This window comes from Staurois parvus, unplaced genomic scaffold, assembly GCF_062004578.1.
Source record: "Staurois parvus isolate SC_StPar_1 unplaced genomic scaffold, SC_StPar_1.0 ptg000153l, whole genome shotgun sequence".
In the NCBI taxonomy this organism is placed as follows: domain Eukaryota; kingdom Metazoa; phylum Chordata; class Amphibia; order Anura; family Ranidae; genus Staurois; species Staurois parvus.
Genome location: NW_028317949.1, coordinates 23697405 through 23718318, shown reverse-complemented (window position 1 = coordinate 23718318; position 20914 = coordinate 23697405). Strand labels below are relative to the sequence as shown.

The 20914-nt window shown below is 46.4% G+C and overlaps 1 protein-coding gene across 4 annotated transcripts in view; it reads right to left on the bottom strand.

Annotated features, from left to right (window-relative positions):
- The window catches only part of RELCH (RAB11 binding and LisH domain, coiled-coil and HEAT repeat containing), a 214323-nt gene extending 196306 nt beyond the window's left edge, over window positions 1-18017 (bottom strand). For all 4 annotated transcript variants that reach the window (XM_089674859.1, XM_089674857.1, XM_089674858.1 and 1 more), the window contains exon 1: window positions 17461-18017. In XM_089674859.1, coding sequence (XP_089530985.1) covers window positions 17461-17986 — 526 coding nt within the window. In that variant the 5' untranslated portion in view covers window positions 17987-18017. The remainder of the gene's footprint in view (window positions 1-17460) is intronic.
- Between the last annotated feature and the right edge of the window lie 2897 nt (window positions 18018-20914).

Sequence of the window (20914 nt, the reverse complement as noted above, 5' to 3'; positions counted from 1 at the left end):
CATTTTTTAACGCTTGTAGAAAGCCAGACTAATGCTGGCCATAGACAGTTCAAAAATCAGCCGATTTTTCGGCCAAAAAAAAAAAAAAAAACGTCCGATTTTCGCACTGTTAGTGGGTTAATTGGTCAGCCGGTTTTCGGGGTTTTTTTGCACTTTGAGATTATCGGTCATGTTGGAAAATTCGCAGCCGATTTGGAAAAACTGACAATTTTTCCGGCAAGGATGGCCAAATCAGCCGATCGTTTTAACGATAAGAAATCTGTGCATGAGCCGTCACCTGCAGGGGACAGAAGTTTGGCTGTTATATGGGCTGAACGTTATGATTTAGTCAGCCAATTTTTTTATGCGTTGGTGGTAAAGTCGGCTTAACGAACGACCGATTTTTCGATTATTGTAAAAATAAATAAATAAATAGGCAGATATTACACCCGTCTATGGCCTGCATTAGACAGGTGTTAATGAGCTTTATGCAGGTCATAGACGGGTCGAACATCAGCCAATTTTTCGAATAATTGAAAAATTGGTCGTTCGTTAAGCCGACGTTACCACCAACACATAAAAAAATTAGCCGACTAAATCATAAAGTTCACCCCATACACCAGCCAAACTTCTGTCCCCTGCAGGTCACGGCTCATGCACAGATTTCTTATCGTTAAAACGATCGGCTGATTTGGCCATCATTGCTGGGAAAATCAGCCGTTTTTCCAAATTGGCTGCGAATTTTCCAACATGACCGATAATCTCAAAGTGCAAAAAAACCCCGAAAACCAGCCAACCAATTAACCCACTAACAGTGCAAAAATCGGCTGATTTTTGAACCATCTATGGCCGGCATAACGCCCACACTAAACCTCATTAATGCCTGTCTAATGCCCACACTAAACCTCATTAACGCCTGTCTAATGCCCACACTAAACCTCATTAACGCCTGTCTAATGCCCACACTAAACCTCATTAACGCCTGTCTAATGCCCACACTAAACCTCATTAACGCCTGTCTAATGCCCACACTAAACCTCATTAACGCCTGTCTAATGCCCACACTAAACCTCATTAACGCCTGTCTAATGCCCACACTAAACCTCATTAACGCCTGTCTAATGCCCACACTAAACCTCATTAACGCCTGTCTAATGCCCACACTAAAGCTCATTAAATGCCTAATGCCCACACTAAAGCTCATTAAATGCCTAATGCCCACACTAAAGTTCATTAACGCCTGTCTAATGCCCACACTAAAGTTCATTAACGCCTGTCTAATGCCCACACTAAAGTTCATTAACGCCTGTCTAATGCCCACACTAAACCTCATTAACGCCTGTCTAATGCCCACACTAAACCTCATTAACGCCTGTCTAATGCCCACACTAAACCTCATTAACGCCTGTCTAATGCCCACACTAAACCTCATTAACGCCTGTCTAATGCCCACACTAAACCTCATTAATGCCTGTCTAATGCCCACACTAAACCTCATTAAATGCCTAATGCCCACACTAAAGTTCATTAATGCCTGTCTAATGCCCACACTAAAGCTATAGGAGTGTTTGGTAAGAGTTAGAAATGTAGTCAAGTGTGAACAAGCCCTAAAAATACTGGACATTTTAGGCGTCACACAGTGCATGACGATGCACAGAATTGGACATGCCTCCGTTTTTGAACCGCACTACACTGCATAGCATAAATCTGAAAAGCCTCATTGAATAGCTAATGTTACTTCTGATGACATCAATAATTTTTTAATAAACTGCAAAAAGGTGTAAACAGGGCCTTAAAGTGGAACTAAAGCCATCGACTTAAGGGTCTCAGAAACGCAGTTACATTCCCGGCGTGTCGGGAATGTTAATTGTCACAGTTGCTTGTGCTCTCAACCACACTGTCAAGCCAACAAATGACTGGTGTCATAACAAGTGACATGTGCAGCATATGGCAGTTGCAGATAAAGGTTAAGATGGCAGCTTCGTTGGCTGAAAAAGATCGGAGGTTCCACTGTATGGCTGATTACACTTGGGGGATTGCCCCACTATGGACAAACCGCCAGTTGCAGGATCTTTAAAAAAGGTTGCCTGTCCTTATGGAATTGCTCCCTCTGTTGCCCCATGCATTGAAATGTTGCTTTGTCGCTGATCCAAATGGTGCTGAATTTTGATTGCTAGCGATGAGATGGACTTCGCACTCCCTCGGCTACAGACGGAGCAATTCCATAGGGACAAAACAGGCCGTCCCTTAGTGATCTTGCCACCGTTCATTTTGACAAATTGTACTGACCAATGCGTCATCACCTGACTTATGTCACATTGGCCACTTTGCAATTTAAAAATTACTCCAGTTTAACGCTGCCTTTCCATTTCAGTGTGTAGCAAGGTAGGATTTTTAAAGTAAAAATAAATAAATTTAACAAAAAAATTGTTTTCTTGTAACCATGGCAGCAAGAGGCCCTTTATATCCTTCCAAAAATGTAATTTCCTGCTCCAGAGATCGGCTGAGCTCTTTTCCGGCATTTTCTCTACTGCAATGAAGCTCAACATCTGACTACAGCATTAAGCAGGAGGAGAGGTGCAAACATTTCCCTGTGCTGTGTTCAGCAAGTAACTCAGCACTGCGGACCTTCCCGTACCCTGATATTTGTGGGTAGGCAGTTGCAGCCAAGACTTGCGTCTCATAGGCAGATTTATAGTAGCAATTTGCAGCCGATGCAAAACCTCCCCAAAAATGGCTTTTTTCTTAAAGCATGCCCAACATAAAAACATTTACCGTATCCGTAAACGTATTCCTTAATAAATGAATAATGCCAATTCTTACCCAATTTATTTATTTCAGGTACTTATATAGCGCCGTCAATTTACGCAGTGCTTTACATATATATTGTACATTCACATCAGTCCCTAACCCTCAAGGAGCGTACAATCTAAGGTCCCCAACTCACATTTATACATACACATACTAGGGCCAATTTAGACAGGATCCAGTTAACCTACCTGCATGTCTTTGGAGTGTGGGAGGAAACCCACGCAGGCACAGGGAGAACATGCAAACTCCAGGCAGGTGGTGCCCTGGTTGGGATTCGAACCAACGACCCTAGTACTGCCAGGCGGAAATGCTAACCACTAAGGCACTGTGCCGCCCACCTAATAGACAACTGTGCCCTTAGTCCTCATGCACACTGGACGTTTTTACAGCTGCTGTTTTTGACTTTTTTTTTCTACAGCTAGTAAACCCCCCCAGCATGTTATCCTATGTGTCCATGCACACAGACTATAATCAACGATTTTGGAAGGGGCGTTTTTTGGATGGAAAAAAACCCCAGGACTATTGGGTTTCTAGAGGAGTATTTAGCGGCAAAAACGAGGTAAAACGCTGCAAACTGCCATTTTTTTTACCCCCCAAAAAAATTTTTTGGTGGGGGCAAAAGAAAAAAAAATGCTAATAACCGCAAACGCAGAAAAACACAGCTAAACGCTAATGCAAAATAAAAGGGGGGGGGGGAGCTCCAAAACCGTTTTTCTAATATCAGTGGTCATGTGATTGCATGGTCTGCTTTTCCTTCCCCATTAGAAGCCACTGGCAGGAAGGTGTGGCTTGCCTGTATAATCTGAAGCAAACTACTAGAGTTTACAGGATGACGTATGTCGGCACAGAGTCCTGTACATCCATGGAAGGAACTGCTGCATGACACGACAACAAGAAACCAGGAATTACATTGGGCTTCTCACTGTTGTGACAATCCAGGAACAAAAGGCTCTCAGCAGGATCATCAGGTAATTCAGGAATTGCAAAAGAACATTTATTAAAAGGGCATATATAGAATATTTCACACACCAATGTGGAAATAGAAGATGGATCGCTTTGATTTAGCTGTACTAACATTTATAGAAGGCATAGTTAACCTTTTGCAAAAACGGAATAAATGCACCCACATTAATAAAAGAAATAAATGCGCATTTATTAAAAGTGTTTGTTTTAAAGCCTACAGAACATTTCAGGTACAACCAGTGCATCGCATAGGCGCCTACATTGCTCACATTTCAGTCCCTATGTCTATATGGAGGTACAGATCTACCATTGTGGGACGGGAAGAAGTAATAAATGACATCACTGCATTTGTCTTTCAAGGAGCACCAAGAGTCCCTCTGCTGTGGGGACAAATGAGACTTCTAATCTTTCTCTTCACAAGTCCCCATGAAATGAAAAGTTAAAAAAAAAAAAAAAGATTTCTGTGAATGATTGATGTGCCAGTGTGGGCGGAGCCCTGTATAACTGCATGGATTCTAAAATATGACAGTGGGTGCGGGGAGAGGAACCTCCACCCACTGTCACAAGGAGGGCGAATACAGGGCTTCGGCTGGAGGCATTGGAGCATAATACACATCAAAACCTTCTATAGTGTAATTTCAATGGATCTTTTTAATCTCAACACTCCACCTATCTTTTTATGGATTTGCATGAAATCTGAGGGGGCGAGGGAAGGGGGACTTACTTGGTTGATGCTATCTAGCGGGAGTCCCTGCATGTACTGCCAGTATTCTGTCAAACACGGCATCTCCAGTCATTCCTGGGTCCTGCTTGTTGGCCACCACTCCAGGTACTATACCAAACATGGCATCCCTCCAGATGAGCCCTAGCTGCATTCATAACCACACGTTTACAATTTTGTGTTGCACCACATGCATAGCCCTCTTGGGATACATGCGGCCTGCAGGTTGGACACCCCTGCTTTAATACTTACCTTTTAAGTGGGCGGGGAGTTAAAACTTTGATCTAAAGTGATTCTAAGGGCTTATTTATTTTTTAGACAAAAAATAACAAACATGTCTATACTTACCTGCTGTGTGCAGTGGTTTTACACAGAGCAACAGGCGCTCCTGGCCCCTTCCTTCCTGCCAGGTGCCCCCACAGCAAGCAGCTTGTTATGGGGGGACCCGTTGCTCCATGTGTCCATTCACACATGGAGCCACGGCTCGGCCCCAACCCCTCTCTCTTCTCATTGGCTGTGATTGACAGTGGTGGGAGCCAATGGCTCCCGCTTCTAACTCAACCAATGAGAACAGGCGTCCCAGGAAAGCCAAGACTCCTGTGCACGTTGCTGGATCGTGAGGGGGCTCACGTGATTAGGGGGGGGGCTGCTGCACAGAGAAGTTTCTTTTTACCTGCATGAATAAAATGAACGAAAGTAAAAAAAAAAACCTTGAGCCTGTACAACCACTTTAAGAGCCATGGTTGCGTCTTCTATCCAACACTTCTGGGTGTATAAAACAGCACGATCCTCATTGGACGCCATGGTTCCTCCTGCTGGCTACTAAATCACCTACATCACACCATCACTACCATGTGCCGAACAACATGCAGCTAGTGAAGTCTGAAAAGTAAAAGGAATTTCCCATCCTACATACTTGAATAATAGTGACTTAGGCTGGCCATACATCGATTGACATTCAGCTGGTTCAGCAGGGACCAGACAGAGTTCAATCCATGCGTGGCTACTGCGGCTGAACAGAGGTTGATCTACCAATCAACTTGTTTAATTGCCCTGTTGGATAAAAGCCATTCGATCAAAGCTGCAGACAATAGACTGCAGTGCAGATCTGTTTATTCTGACAGTGGGGGAGTCTCCTCGAATGTTCAGAAAGCAAAGGCAAGATCTGGATTACAGCCCAAATACACGATGAAGACCATTCTGCAAAGGCAAAATTAGACAATATGGAATTGCAAATCAAATAGTATACACATTTCCAAATATGTAATGCCATTTAAGTCAAGACCTCTGATGTCACAAGGCTTGCACTAGCATGACAACCATGAAACAAAGTGGTTCTAAAGCCTTGAGGTTTTTTACATTCATGCACTCTATGAATGAAGGTAAAAAGACCTTCTGTGCTCCAGGAACCCCTCAGCTCCCCCTTATTTTAACCCAAGCCCGATCCAATCCACTTTGATTGATTGATAGAGCCATTGGCTCCCGCTGCTGTCAATTGAATGCTGTGATGAAAGCGTAACGCCGAGCAGAAGTGAGCGCGAGCATGCATGGGTGCCCCCTTGGAAAGCAGCTTTCCACAGGGCACTCACTGAAGAGTAAAAGCCTGGAGCACTGGCAGATGGCAGACTCCCCAGATGAGGAGAATCGGATCTTCTCTGTGGAAAACTGTTGCCCAAGTAAGTACAGTGGATATTATAATAAAAAAAGAAAGTCTACATACCCGTTAAAATGTCAGGTTTCTGTGTTGTAAACAAATGACAAAATAAATCATTTCAGAATTTTTTCCACCTTTAATGTGGCCTATAAACTGTACAATTCAATTGAAAGACAAACCTAATTTTTTTTTTGGGGGGAACATAAAAAACTTAAATAAATAATGTGGTTGCATAAGTGTGTACACCCTCCTGACTGGGTATGTAGCGGTGTTCAGAATCAAAGCAATCACATTCAAAATCATGTTAAATAGGAGTCCGTACACACCTGCCATTATTTAAAGTGCCTCTGATTAACCCCAAATAAAAGTTCAGCTGTTCTAATCGGTCTTTCCTGACACTTTCTTAGTCGCATTCTACAGCAAAAGCCATGGTCTGCAGAATGCTTCCAAAGTCTGAGAGGGATCTCATTGTTAAAAGGTATCAGTTAGGAGAAGGGTAAAAAAATTTTTCCAAGGCATTAGATATACCATGGAACACAGTGAAGACCGTCATCATCAAGTGGAGAAAATATGGCGCAGCAGTGCCATAACCAAGAACTGGACGTCCCTCCAAAATTGATGAAAAGACAAGAAGAAAACTGGTCTGGGAGGCAGCCAAGAGGCCTACAGCAACATTAAAGAAGCTGCAGGAATATCTGGCAAGTACTGGCTGTGTGGTACATGTGACAACAATCTCCCGTGTTCTTCATATGTCTGGGCTATGGGGTAGAGTGGCAAGACGGAAGCCTTTTCCTATGAAGAAAAACATCCAAGCCCAGCTAAATTTTGCAAAAATACATCTGAAGTCTCACAAAAGCATGTGAGAAAATGTATTATGGTCTGATGAAACCAAGGTTGAACTTTTTGGCCATAATTCCAAAAGATATGTTTAGTGCAAAAACACCACCTCACATCACCAAAAGAACACCATACCCACAGTGAAGCATGGTGGTGGCAGCATCATGCTTTGGGGCTGTTTTTCTTCAGCTGGAACTGGGGCCTTAGTCATGGTAGAGGGAATTATGAACAGTTCCAAATACCAGTCAATATTGGCACAAAACCTTCAGGCTTCTGCTAGAAAGCTGAACATGAAGAGGAACGTCATCTTTCAGCATGAAAACAACCCAAAGCATACAGCCAAATCAACAAAGGAACGGCTTCACCAGAAGATTAAAGTTTTGGAATGGCCGAGTCAGATCCCAGACCTGAATCTGATCGAAAATCTGTGAGGTGATCTAAAGAGGAGATTCCCTCACAATCTGATAGATTTGGAGTGTTTTTGCAAGGAAGAGTGGGCTAATATTGCCAAGTCAAGATGTGCCATGCTGATAGACTCATACCCAAAAAGACTGAGTGCTGGAATAAAAGCAAAAGGTGCTTCAACAAAGTATTAGTGTAAGGGTGTGCACACTTCTGCAATCATATTTTAGTTTTTTATTTTTACTTCCCTCCACCTAAAAGATTTCAGTTTGTTGTTCAACTGAGTTGTACAGTTTATAGGTTACATTAAAAAGGTGGAAAAAGTTCTGAAATTATATATTTGTCTAATTTTTTTTACATCACAGAACCTAACATTTTAACAGGGGTGTGTAGACTTTTTATATCCATTTTATAACAGGTTTGTTATTTTAAGAAAAACAAAATGAAAGTTTAATGGCACTTTAAAGTCTACAAACTCAAAACAGTAAATTTCTCTTATTTGATCCCTTTGATCTATTAAATAAATATACCACTGAAAGGGTTTTATCGTATTGGCTGATAACGTCCTCTGCTTTCTGCCTCTGGACTGTTATCAGTTTGCACTGCTCCCTGCTATCTGCTATCTGTAGAGGACAAAATACAAAACACCTCTCCTGTTATGGAGAACAGGAGGGGTTATGTAGCCCTAACATTCCTTGATCAAGGTTGAAGCTCTGCTCAGTATGGCTGTCAACCTAGGAAAGTGAGTTAATGGCAGGATCACCAGGTTAAAGAGGTAATAAACAGCGCTTAGTGGCTTGTACAGGGGAAAAAAAAAAAAAAAAAAGGGAAAAGAGAAGAGAAAAGCTTACAGTTGGGTACAAAAAAAAAAAAAAAAATCTGTTTAGGAGATATTCACCATTTCTGCAGCCAGTTACATTATCAGCCCGTGCACACTGTACTCTGAAGGGACCGCATGCCATCCAGAGCTTTGTGCCCCGTGCCCCCTGATATTGGCTCCCGTGCACATGTGTGGGAGCGATGCCATCTTGGCTCAGCCATTCAACCCACAAACCTGGAAGGAAGCCTTTACTACCACTTTAAAACAAAGGGTGTGAAAGAAATAAAACTAATGCAGCCACCACATATAAGGACTGTTAAGCTGCATTACTACCATTTTCTTCTTCAATTTGAAATCGCTTGATTTTAAATTTTTAAGCCTGGCTATGTCCAGTAAAGGTTACACTGTAAGAGCTCACTGGTGTGTGAAGGGATGTTGTCATATAACATATTGCACCATTCCTTTTTTTTTTCAAACTTTAATGAAATGTCACAAAATGATATTTTATTCATCTTCATGTACTTTGTTGTGCTGTCACATCATGCGTTGCAAAAATGCAGCACATTCCACTTGTTTTAATGCTCACCTCCACAGCACAGTGGTGTGAACTGGACTAAAAGACAAGACAATGCTTTAGTCCCATGCATTAGACAAAGCTGTTCAATGCATATGGTGTGAATAGGCCCCAATGCTACAATTGATCATGTCATGCAGCTTGCATCTGCCTAGTCTCCTGTATTGTTGGTTTTTCTCCTTTGACCTGTTCATTTGCTACACTGTTCCTGTAGATCCTGCCAGTCAAAGCTTTTACTGAAGTACAGGGATAACGCTCATCCACTGGCTGTGATCTAGCAGTAGTTTTGTCAGTCTGCCTTGTGTTTGCCGAGATGGGACTACAGGCAGCTATGCTAGACACCCAGCATGCCCATAGTCTCCCCATTGTCAGCATACATCAAGCTTCCAGTCGATATTCCTCACTCCCTCTGCAATGCACTGCCAAACTTATTGACAGAGGCTGGCAACATATTGCAGTCCAACTCGAAATCTAGAAATGAGTTCCCTGGCCCAGCCGCAATGTCAGAGTGATCCGGCAGTTTGAGACCTCCTCGCAGTCCTGGATGAGAACCGCAAGGAAAGTTCATCATCAGCAATCACACGGGAAAAAAAAAAAGATTTTTTTAAAATAAAAAATTGAAAAAAAAACTGTATTTGGTTTTCTCACTGCAGAGATACTATAATTATATTAGAACAATGTGCGCTACCTGAAATAATAATACATAGAATTTAAAAAAAATATAAAATAATAAAATATTGGAATGTGAGTTGCTGCATTGGGGCGATTGAGCACTGCAAGACTTTGTGATATGTTATATAGATTTTTGTGCACTATTGGGCACGGTTTATTTATTTTTGCATTATCATATGTACAAATGTTATGAGTAGCGAAACTACTACTGTATTTTTATTTTCACTGTAGAGATAAGGTCATGTTTCACATGACTGTCATATGCCTTTAAGTGTTCTCTATATTTTGTCTCTGCTCCTCCCTTTCCTCTGGTTTAGTTCTTGCTGTATAGGTAGCCCACCCTATTTCCCAGTAATGCATTTCAGCTTCAAACCTCATGTCATGAAGCAGATCACATTATGATCTTTTGACCTATCAGATGTTCATTGTTGTAAGATTCTCTCAGTTTATGGAATAAACTTCACAAGATCTACAAGGTGTCATCCGATCGAGTCACTGCCTGTGTTATTCAACTAAGATTGGAGTCATCGCTATCTCATCACAGCTGTAAGATACAGAGATCACACTATCAATGCTTAGATTGGAGAGACAGAACAGATACTGTTGACAGTATGTCAGTCCTTAAAGTGGAACTAAACCCTCCTATCATTTTCAACCAAGAAAGCTGCCATCTTAGCCCCTATTTGAGCTTCCACTACCATGGTGCTGCACATGTGATCAGTCACAGGTGCCAAAGTACAAGTCCCATGAGGCATTGCAAGATTGACAGTTACAAGCATGACTCCCAAAGGCAGAGGCATGATGGGTCTTGTAGTTTCACAACAGCTGGAGGGCCGACAGTTTGACACCCTGAGTTAGGACATCAGCCATTTAATGGCTTGACAGTTTGGTTGGAAGCACAAGCACATTTCATTTGACAGTTCCATTCTCAACACATGCCAGGAATAGAACTGGTTTTTGAAACTGTTAAATGAACGGATTTAGTTCCACTTTAAAAGGTAAGTGATGTTATGCAACTATTCAAAGAAGGTGAACAGAGAGGGAAAAAAAAAAAAACAGCCATCAATAGGAATTGAACACCAGGTAGGTAATGTGACCACTATAAATTGCTATGATTAGGTGACACATTTTACAGCTCTTTGCACTTCCTTGTAGCTCCAACTTCCCATGTGAAAACGATTATATAGGACACAGATCAGAATCATCACGTTTCTCTGACTTTGCATGTCAGTTCTAATTCAGGCCTGACTGTGTCTACACCCTTCGGTGATTTACAGCTTCTTGTGAATGTGCAGATTTGCTGAGATGGATGTACAGTATACAGCATTTCAGACAGCAGACATCAGCAGGAAGACAAAAGTAGGAGGTTATATACAAACAACTGCATATATGCTTGTCAAAGGAATCAAACCCTATATGACAGTGGTTCTCAAGCTTCCTAATGCCGCGACCCTTTAATACAGTTCCTCATGTTGTGGTGACCCCCAACCATAAAATTGTTTACCCAGTAATTATAAGTCATGAAGTGTCGTTTTACCTTCAATACTGCTGCTTTCAGCACAGTAGCTGCTTTCAGCACAGTAGCTGCTCTTTACACATCAGAAATATGTGTTTTCTGGTGGTCTTAGGCGACCCCTGTGAAGGGGTCACGACCCACAGGTTGAGAACCACTGCTATATGATCAACATTCTGTGTGGGTATACAGTTACAGCTAGGGTACCCTTGGCTGCAAAAAGAACGCAACTATGTGCCTATGGTCTTGATAGAAAAGGGATCATGAAACTTTGTCACTAAAAATGTACCCACATTATATATAGCCAATACAAATATACAGCAAGAATGCAATGTAAAGGTAAAACAGCTACTGAGCACCACAACTACTGCAAGAGTGGTCACATTATCACCAAATAATACAATGGAATAGCTTGTAAATGAAGGACACCTAGGCAGGACAGCAATGAACACACACACACACACACACACACACACACACTCCAGTAAAGACCCCCCCATCATGCCACTATTGATCCCTGATCCCCCTCATCCATGCAGGCAAGCATATACCCCTGCATACATACACGCAGGCCAGCATAGACCCCCCCCACACAGGCAAGCCAGCAATGATCCCCTTCATACACGCAGGCCAGCATAGACCCCCCCCACACAGGCAAGCCAGCAATGATCCCCTTCAAACACGCAGGCCAGCAATGGCCTCCCCCATACATACAGGTAGGCCAGTAACAATGCCCCCATCCATACAGTGCCTTGAAAAAGTATTCCTACCCCTTGAACATTTTCCACATTTTGTCATGTTACAACCAAAAATGTAAATGTATTTTATTGGGATTTTATGTGATAGACCAACACAAAGTGGCACATAATGGTGAAGTGGAAGGAAAAAGATAATTGTCTTTCAAACATTTTTAGAAATACATTTCCAAAAAGTGTGGTGTGCATTTGTATTCAGCCCCCCAAGTTAATACTCTGTAGGACCCCCTTTGGCTGCAATTCCAGCTGCAAGTCTTTTTGGGGATGTCTCTACCAGCTTTGTACATCTAGAGAGGGACATTTCTGCCCATTTTTCTTTGCAAAATAGCTCAAGCTCTGTCAGATTGGATGGAGAGCGTCTGTGAACAGCAATTTTCAAGTCTTGCCACAGATTCTCAATTGGATTTAGGTCTGGACTTTGACTGGGCCATTCTAACACATGAATATGCTTTCATCTAAACCAAGTCTTTTTCAGACTCTCTTTTTTTTTTTATAAGATTGCCCTGTATTTGGCTCCATCCATCTTCCCATCAACTCTGGTCAGCTTCCCTGTCTGTGCTTAAGAAAAGAATCCCTACAACATAATGCTGCTGCCACCACCATGTTTCGCGGTGGGGATGGTGTGTTCAGGGTGATGTGCAGTGTTAGTTTACAGCCAAACACAGCGTTTTGCTTTTAGGCTAAACAGTTCCATTTTGGTCTCATCTGACCAGAGCACCTTCTTCCACATGTTTGCTGTGTCCTCCACATGGCTTCTCACAAACTGCAAACAGGACTTCTTATGGCATTCTTCCAACAATGGCTTTCTTCTTGCCACTCTTCCATAAAGGCCAGATTTGTGGAGTGCAGGACTAATAGTTGTCCTGTGGACAGATTCTCCCACCTGAGCTGTGGATCTCTGCAGCTCCTCCAGAGTTACCATGGGCCTCTTAGCTGCTTCTCTGATTAAAGTGGAGTTCCACCCAAAAGTGAAAGCTCCGCTTGTTTGCCTCCCCCTTTTCACTACCATATCTGGCACCTAGTTTTGACAGGTACCTGCTCCCACTTCCGGCTCAGTTTGCAGTGGTGAAGAGAGCCAGAACTTTGACCCCCTTCTTCCTCCCACAGTCTCCTGGGAACAGTCACAGGTCTCACAAGATTGCCGAACCAATCAGGATGAGCAGCGCGACACACGCATGCGCAGAGGACACTCGGCTGTGCAGCCGCAAGTGGTCACAGCCTGGTGCCAACAGTTGAGATGCCGGCACCATGGAGAGAAAAGAAGGGACGGCCCGGGTGAGCACATAGCTGGACCCCGGGACAGGTAAGTGTGTGTTTAATAAAAGCCAGCAACTACAAAACTATAGGTGCTGACTTTTAATAAACACAAATTATTGGAACTCCGTTTTAATGCTCTCCTTGCCCGGCCTCTCAGTTTAGGTGGACAGCCATGTCTTGGTAGGTTTGCAGTTGTGCCATACTCCTTCCATTTTCAAATGATGGATTGAACAGTGCTCCGTGAGATGTTCACCGCTTGGGATATTTTTTTATTTTTTTTTATAAACTAACCCTGCTTTAAAGTGTTACTAAACCCTGGACCCTGCATTCACTATATCCGCTCTCCCAGGACCCCGCATTCACTATATCCGCTCTCCCAGGACCCCGCATTCACTATATCCGCTCTCCCAGGACCCCGCATTCACTATATCCGCTCTCCCAGGACCCCGCATTCACTATATCCGCTCTCCCAGGACCCCGCATTCACTATATCCGCTCTCCCAGGACCCCGCATTCACTATATCCGGTCTCCCAGGACCCCGCATTCACTATATCCGCTCTCCCAGGACCCCGCATTCACTATATCCGCTCTCCCAGGACCCCGCATTCACTATATCCGCTCTCCCAGGACCCCGCATTCACTATATCCGCTCTCCCAGGACCCCGCATTCACTATATCTGCTCTCCCAGGACCCCGCATTCACTATATCCGCTCTCCCAGGACCCTGCATTCACTATATCCGGTCTCCCAGGACCCTGCATTCACTATATCCGGCCTCCCAGGACCCTGCATTCACTATATCTGGCCTCCCAGGACCCTGCATTCACTATATCTGGTCTCCCAGGACCCCGCATTCACTATATCTGGTCTCCCAGGACCCCGCATTCACTATATCTGGTCTACCAGGACCCCGCATTCACTATATCTGGTCTACCAGGACCCTGCATTCACTATATCTGGTCTCCCAGGACCCCGCATTCACTATATCTGGTCTACCAGGACCCTGCATTCACTATATCTGGTCTCCCTCAGTACACACAACATGGAAATGCAATTATTTTAGTAAATATAAACTGCTAAATACCTTTTCTCATCAACAGTTAGAGCAGTCTTGTGACTTCTATCAGTGTCCAGCAGAGCACTGGTTAAAGCTTGTAGGAGGAGTTTTCTTTCTGCTCTAGGAGGATGCAAAATCGCTGACCTCTGTCTGGACAGTACTGATTGGCCCTGTGCTGATGACATGCATTCTCCCAAGAAAAGAAGAAAAAAAAAAAATAACACCCTAACAATACACACTAAATTGAGCATGTGCATCATAGCTATGTTTCAGTCTGTTATCAGGAAATAAGATGTGGATATTAGAACAAAAAGGAAGGGCAGTATGAAATGGCCTTTTTACACAATGCAAAACCCCTTATGTTCCACAGTGAGTATAACAAGCATGCTTTACTTTACAGACTGATTTTACTGTTGTGGGTTTAACACTTAAAACTTCTCCTCAGCTTTATCCCTGACCCATCTGGTGTGTTCCTTGGCCTTCATGATGCTGTTTGTTCACTAATGTTCTCTAACAAACCTCTGAGGGCTTCACAGAACAGCTGTATTTATACAGAGGATAAATGACACACAGGTGGACTCTATTTACAAATTAGATGACTTCTGAAGGCAGTTGGTTCCACTAGATTTTAGTTAGAGGTATCAGAGTAAAGGGGACTGAATACAAATGCACACAACACTTTTTCAAATTTTTTTGTTTTACAAATAAATATCTGAAACCATTTATCATTTTCCTTCCATTTCACAATTCTGTACCACTTTGTGTTGGTCGATCACATAAGATCCAATGAAATACATTTACGCTTTTGGTTGTAACCTGACAAAATGTGGAAAATTTCAAGGGGTATGAATACTTATTCAAAGCACTGTACATACAAGCAGGCCAGCGATAGTCCCCCCCCCCCACACATGAAGGCAAGCAGGCCATTGATAATCTCTCCCATACATGCAGGCGGGCCAGGGATGATTCCCCCCCCTACATACAGGCAGGTCAGCAAAGATTCCCCCCCCCCCCATACATACAGGCAGGTCAGCAAAGATTTCCCCCCCACACACACACATACAGGCAGGTCAGCGAAGATTGCCCCCCATATACAGGCAGGTCAGCGATGGTTTCCACCCCCCCATACAGGCAGGTCAGCGATGGTTTCCACACCCCCCCCCCCATACAGGCAGGTCAGCGATGGTTTCCACACCCCCCCCCCATACAGGCAGGTCAGCGATAGTTTCCACCCCCCCATACAGGCAGTTCAGCGATGGTTTCCACCACCCCCATACAGGCAGTTCAGCGATGGTTTCCACCCCCCCATACAGGCAGGTCAGCGAAGGTTTCCACCCCCATATACAGGCAGGTCAGCGATGGTTTCCACCCCCCCATACAGGCAGGTCAGCCACGATTCCCCCCCCATACAGGCAGGTCAGCCACGATTCCCCCCCCATACAGGCAGGTCAGCCACGATTCCCCCCCCCCATACAGGCAGGTCAGCCACGATTCCCCCCCCATACAGACAGGTCAGCCACGATTCCCCCCCATACAGGCAGGTCAGCCACGATTCCCCCCCCATACAGGCAGGTCAGCCACGATTCCCCCCCCCCATACAGGCAGGTCAGCCACGATTCCCCCCCCCCATACAGGCAGGTCAGCCACGATTCCCCCCCCCATACAGGCAGGTCAGCCACGATTCCCCCCCCCATACAGGCAGGTCAGCCACGATTCCCCCCCCCCATACAGGCAGGTCAGCCACGATTCCCCCCCCATACAGGCAGGTCAGCCACGATCCCCCCCCCCCCATACAGGCAGGTCAGCCATGATTCCCCCCCATACAGGTAGGTCAGCCATGATTCCCCCCCATACAGGTAGGTCAGCCATGATTCCCCCCCATACAGGTAGGTCAGCCATGATTCCCCCCCATACAGGTAGGTCAGCCATGATTCCCCCCCATACAGGTAGGTCAGCCATGATTCCCCCCCATACAGGTAGGTCAGCCATGATCCCCCCCCATACAGGTAGGTCAGCCATGATCCCCCCCATACAGGTAGGTCAGCCATGATCCCCCCCATACAGGCAGGTCAGCCATGATCCCCCCCATACAGGCAGGTCAGCCATGATCCCCCCCATACAGGCAGGTCAGCCATGATCCCCCCCATACAGGCAGGTCAGCCATGATCCCCCCCATACAGGCAGGTCAGCCATGATTCCCCCCCCCCATACAGGCAGGTCAAACATGATTCCCCCCCCCCATACAGGCAGGTCAGCGATGACCCCCCCCCATACATACAGGCAGGTCGTCGATGATCCCCCCCCCCCATACATACAGGCAGGTCAGCGATGATCCCCCCTCCCCCCATACATACAGATAGGTCATTGATGATCCCCCCCATATCAGCAGGTCATTGATGATTCCCCCCCCCCCCCATACAGGCAGGTCATTGATGATTTCCCCCCCCCCCCATACAGGCAGGTCATTGATGATCCCCCCCCATAAATACAGGCAGGTCGTCGATGATCCCCCCCCCCCCCCATACATACAGGCAGGCAGGTCATCGATGATCAACAATGACCTGCCTGGATGGGGGGGGGGGATCATCGCTTACCTGCCTGTATGATCTCCCCCCCCCCATACAGGCAGGTAAGCGATGATTCCCCCCCCCCCCCCCCATCCAGGCAGGTCATTGTTGATCCCTCCCCATACATACAGGTCATTGATGATCCCCCCATACGTACAGGTCATTGATGATCCCCCCCATACGTACAGGTCATTGATGATCCCCCCCATACGTACAGGTCATTGATGATCCCCCCCATACGTACAGGTCATTGATGATCCCCCCCATACGTACAGGTCATTGATGACCCCCCCCATACGTACAGGTCATTGATGACCCCCCCATACGTACAGGTCATTGATGATCCCCCCATACGTACAGGTCATTGATGATCCCCCCCATACGTACAGGTCATTGATGATCCCCCCATACGTACAGGTCATTGATGACCCCCCCATACGTACAGGTCATTGATGACCCCCCCATACGTACAGGTCATTGATGATCCCCCCATACGTACAGGTCATTGATGATCCCCCCATACGTACAGGTCATTGATGATCCCCCCCATACGTACAGGTCATTGATGACCCCCCCATACGTACAGGTCATTGATGACCCCCCCATACGTACAGGTCATTGATGACCCCCCCATACGTACAGGTCATTGATGATCCCCCCCATACGTACAGGTCATTGATGATCCCCCCATACAGGCAGGTCAGCGATGCTCCCCCCCATACGTACAGGTCATTGATAATCCCCCCATACGTACAGGTCATTGATGATCCCCCCCATACAGGCAGGTCAGCGATGCTCCCTAAAGCACCCACCCAGCAGACAGGTTGCGCCCCCCCCCCGCAGGCAGTCCCCCAGCCCCGCCCCCTGTCACACTCACTCAGCTGTCCCCCGGCCCCGGTGTTGGGGTTGTTGATGGAGGTGGCGGGTGGCGCCCCGGCGGTGGTCGGTCTCTCGAAGTTGCCGGGGTTGGAGAAGTAATCCCGGAGCCGGGGCAGCTCTCGGCCGGTCTCCAGCAGCTCGGTGTGGAGCTCCAGGGCAGTGAGAAGCAGCTGATCCCGCAGCAGCTGAGCCGCCACCGCATCCAGGGGCACCCGGCCGGGCTCAGCGGACAGGGGGGCGGTAATGATCCGGGGCCCAGCCATCAGCAGCGAAGGGAGCTCACTATCATCCCCGGGATAGCGGCCGATCATCGGGGGTCCCGGCCGGACTTCCAATGGAGACACGTCTTCCTCCTCGTTATCCTCGTCCTCCCCTTCTTCTTCCTCCTCCTCTTCCTCCTCCTCGGAATCGCTCAGGAACGGGTTCACACTGCTGCTACTGGTGCTGGGACCTACCGGGCCCGCGGAGCCGGCGGGGACACCCGAGGAGCCGCCCGGGCCTGAGCTTGATGCAGGGGCCGCCATCTTGTAATGAGGCGGAGATGGGAGGAGGAGACGACGAGCTGCACAAGGACAATATACTACATGGGGGGGGGGACAGCTACTGTCACTGGAGACATACCCCTCCCAGATGATGGAGACTGTGTCCTGATACACAACATACCCCTCCCAGATGATGGAGACTGTGTCCTAATACACACCCAGATGATGGAGAGTGTGTTCTGATACACAACATACACCTCCCAGATGATGGAGACTGTGTCCTAATACACACCCAGATGATGGAGAGTGTGTCCTGATACACAACATACACCTCCCAGATGATGGAGACTGTGTCCTAATACACAATATACACCCAGATGATAGAGACTGTGTCCTAATACACACCCAGATGATGGAGAGTGTGTCCTAATACACAATACACACCCAGATGATGGAGAGTGTGTCCTAATACACAATACACACCCAGATGATGGAGAGTGTGTCCCGATACACAATATACACACAGATGATGGGTAGTGTGTCCCGATACACAATATACGCCCAGATGATGGAGAGTGTGTCCCGATACACAATATACACCCAGATGATGGGGAGTGTGTCCCGATACACAATATACACCCAGATGATGGAGAGTGTCCCGATACACAATATACGCCCAGATGATGGGTAGTGTGTCCCGATACACAATATACGCCCAGATGATGGAGAGTGTGTCCCAATACACAATATACGCCCAGATGATGGAGAGTGTGTCCCGATACACAACATACACCCAGATGATGGGGAGTGTGTCCTGATACACAATATACACCCAGATGATGGAGAGTGTGTCCTAATATACACAACCTGTATGGAGGACAACCTGGGGGTGTCCCCAGTCACGCTTCATCCTCCATTTTCTGAGGAATAGGGAGCTGAGTGCCTGGAATGGGACGCTCTGGGCACAAATCACTATAGGTAATGGGGTGCGTTACATGACCACCTCCAGCAGTAATAAACCACAAAATAATAAGCTCCCTGTGGAAGGTCAGAGTGTCATGTGCTGCCATGCTTCATGTACTAACAGCATGAGAGACCTACCTGAAGGAGAAGTTCTCCAGTGGAGCGCTCCCTGAGGCCTCCATCTTCTCCCGGTCTTCCTTCTGTGGCCATCTGATTGGCTGAGCCGCGATGTCACTTCCACTCATGCGCTCAGGAATTTCGGCTGCAGCACAGTTCTCTCACTGGACAGAACGCCATTCATTGAGAGCGCAGTGCACTGGCGCCGGAGACGTCACCAGCGCTTCCACAGTAAATGTCTCCTGAACTGTGCATGTTTGGGAGATACTTACAGTACCTACAGGCAAGCTCACCTCTATGTAAAAGATACAAAATTGGGTTTACTTCCACGTAACACATAATGGAAATGGAAATTCACTATGGCTTGTAGGCGGTATTTAGCGCACACACCAAAAACACTTGATAAATACCGCCTACAGCCCATTCACAGAAGGAAAGAAATAAATGCATGTGGTCATTAAGTAGTGGTCCAAGCTTGCAATCAGTATAGCAATGTCAGTACCGGGGTAGGAGGTAGGGTTGTCACCATCAGTCCCCCCCCTCATGCCAGGGTGCTAGGTGTAATCCTGGACTCCCATCTGTCCTTCCAGCCCCAAATCCAATCACTGTCCAAATCTTGTAGACTTCACCTCCGCAACATCTCCAAGATACTCCCGTTCCTAACCTCAGAAACTACTAAGCAACTTATTCACTCCCTGGTTATATCACGCCTTGACTATTGTAACTCCCTCCTCATTGGTCTACCTCATCGCAGGCTATCCCCTCTTCAGTCTATCATGAATGCTGCTGCCAGACTTATCCACCTTACTAACCGTTCTGTATCTGCCACCCCTCTCTGCCAATCCCTCCCCTGGCCTCCACCCCTCTCTGCCAATCCCTCCACTGGCCTCCACCCCTCTCTGCCAATCCCTCCACTGGCCTCCACCCCTCTCTGCCAATCCCTCCACTGGCCTCCACCCCTCTCTGCTAATCCCTCCACTGGCCTCCACCCCTCTCTGCCAATCCCTCCACTGGCCTCCACCCCTCTCTGCCAATCCCTCCACTGGCCTCCACCCCTCTCTGCCAATCCCTCCACTGGCCTCCACCCCTCTCTGCCAATCCCTCCACTGACCTCCACCCCTCTCTGCCAATCCTTCCACTGGCCTCCAACCCTCTCTGCCAATCCTTCCACTGGCCTCCACCCCTCTTTGCCGATCCCTCCACTGGCCTCCATCCCTCTCTGCCGATCCCTCCACTGGCCTCCATCCCTCTCTGCCGATCCCTCCACTGGCTTCCCATTGCCGAATGGATAAAATTCCAAACATTGAAAATAACATATAAAGCCATTTATAACTCTGCCCCAAATTACATCACCGATCTTGTCTCCAAATATCACCCAAACCGTCCTCTCCACTCCTTCAATGACCTTCTGTTCTCTAGCTCCCTTGTCTCCTCCTCCCATGCTCATCTCCAGGACTTTTCCAGGGTCTCCTCCATCCTCTGGAACTCTCTACCCCAATTTATCCAACTATCGCCTACTCTGCCCACTTTTAGGCGATCTCTGAAAACCTATCTCTTCAGGGAAGCCTATCCTGCCCTCAGCTAATAACAGAATCTTCTATTCCTCCTACTAGTCCATCTCCCACAGTTATTACTTTTTGTACCACTAGCCCCTCCCTCCTAGATTTAAGCTCCCAGGATCAGGCCCTCCTATCGCTCTTGTATTGAACTGTATTGTTGCTGTATTGTCTCCCTTTATATTGTAAAGTGCTGAGCAAACTGTTGGCGCTATATAAATCCTGTATAATAATAATAATAATATAAGGAGTGCACATTGCTGGATAAATATGCTGTTCAAAAAACGAAAGGAACTCTTTCTAATCAGAGTATAGCATAAAAAAAAAGTAAATT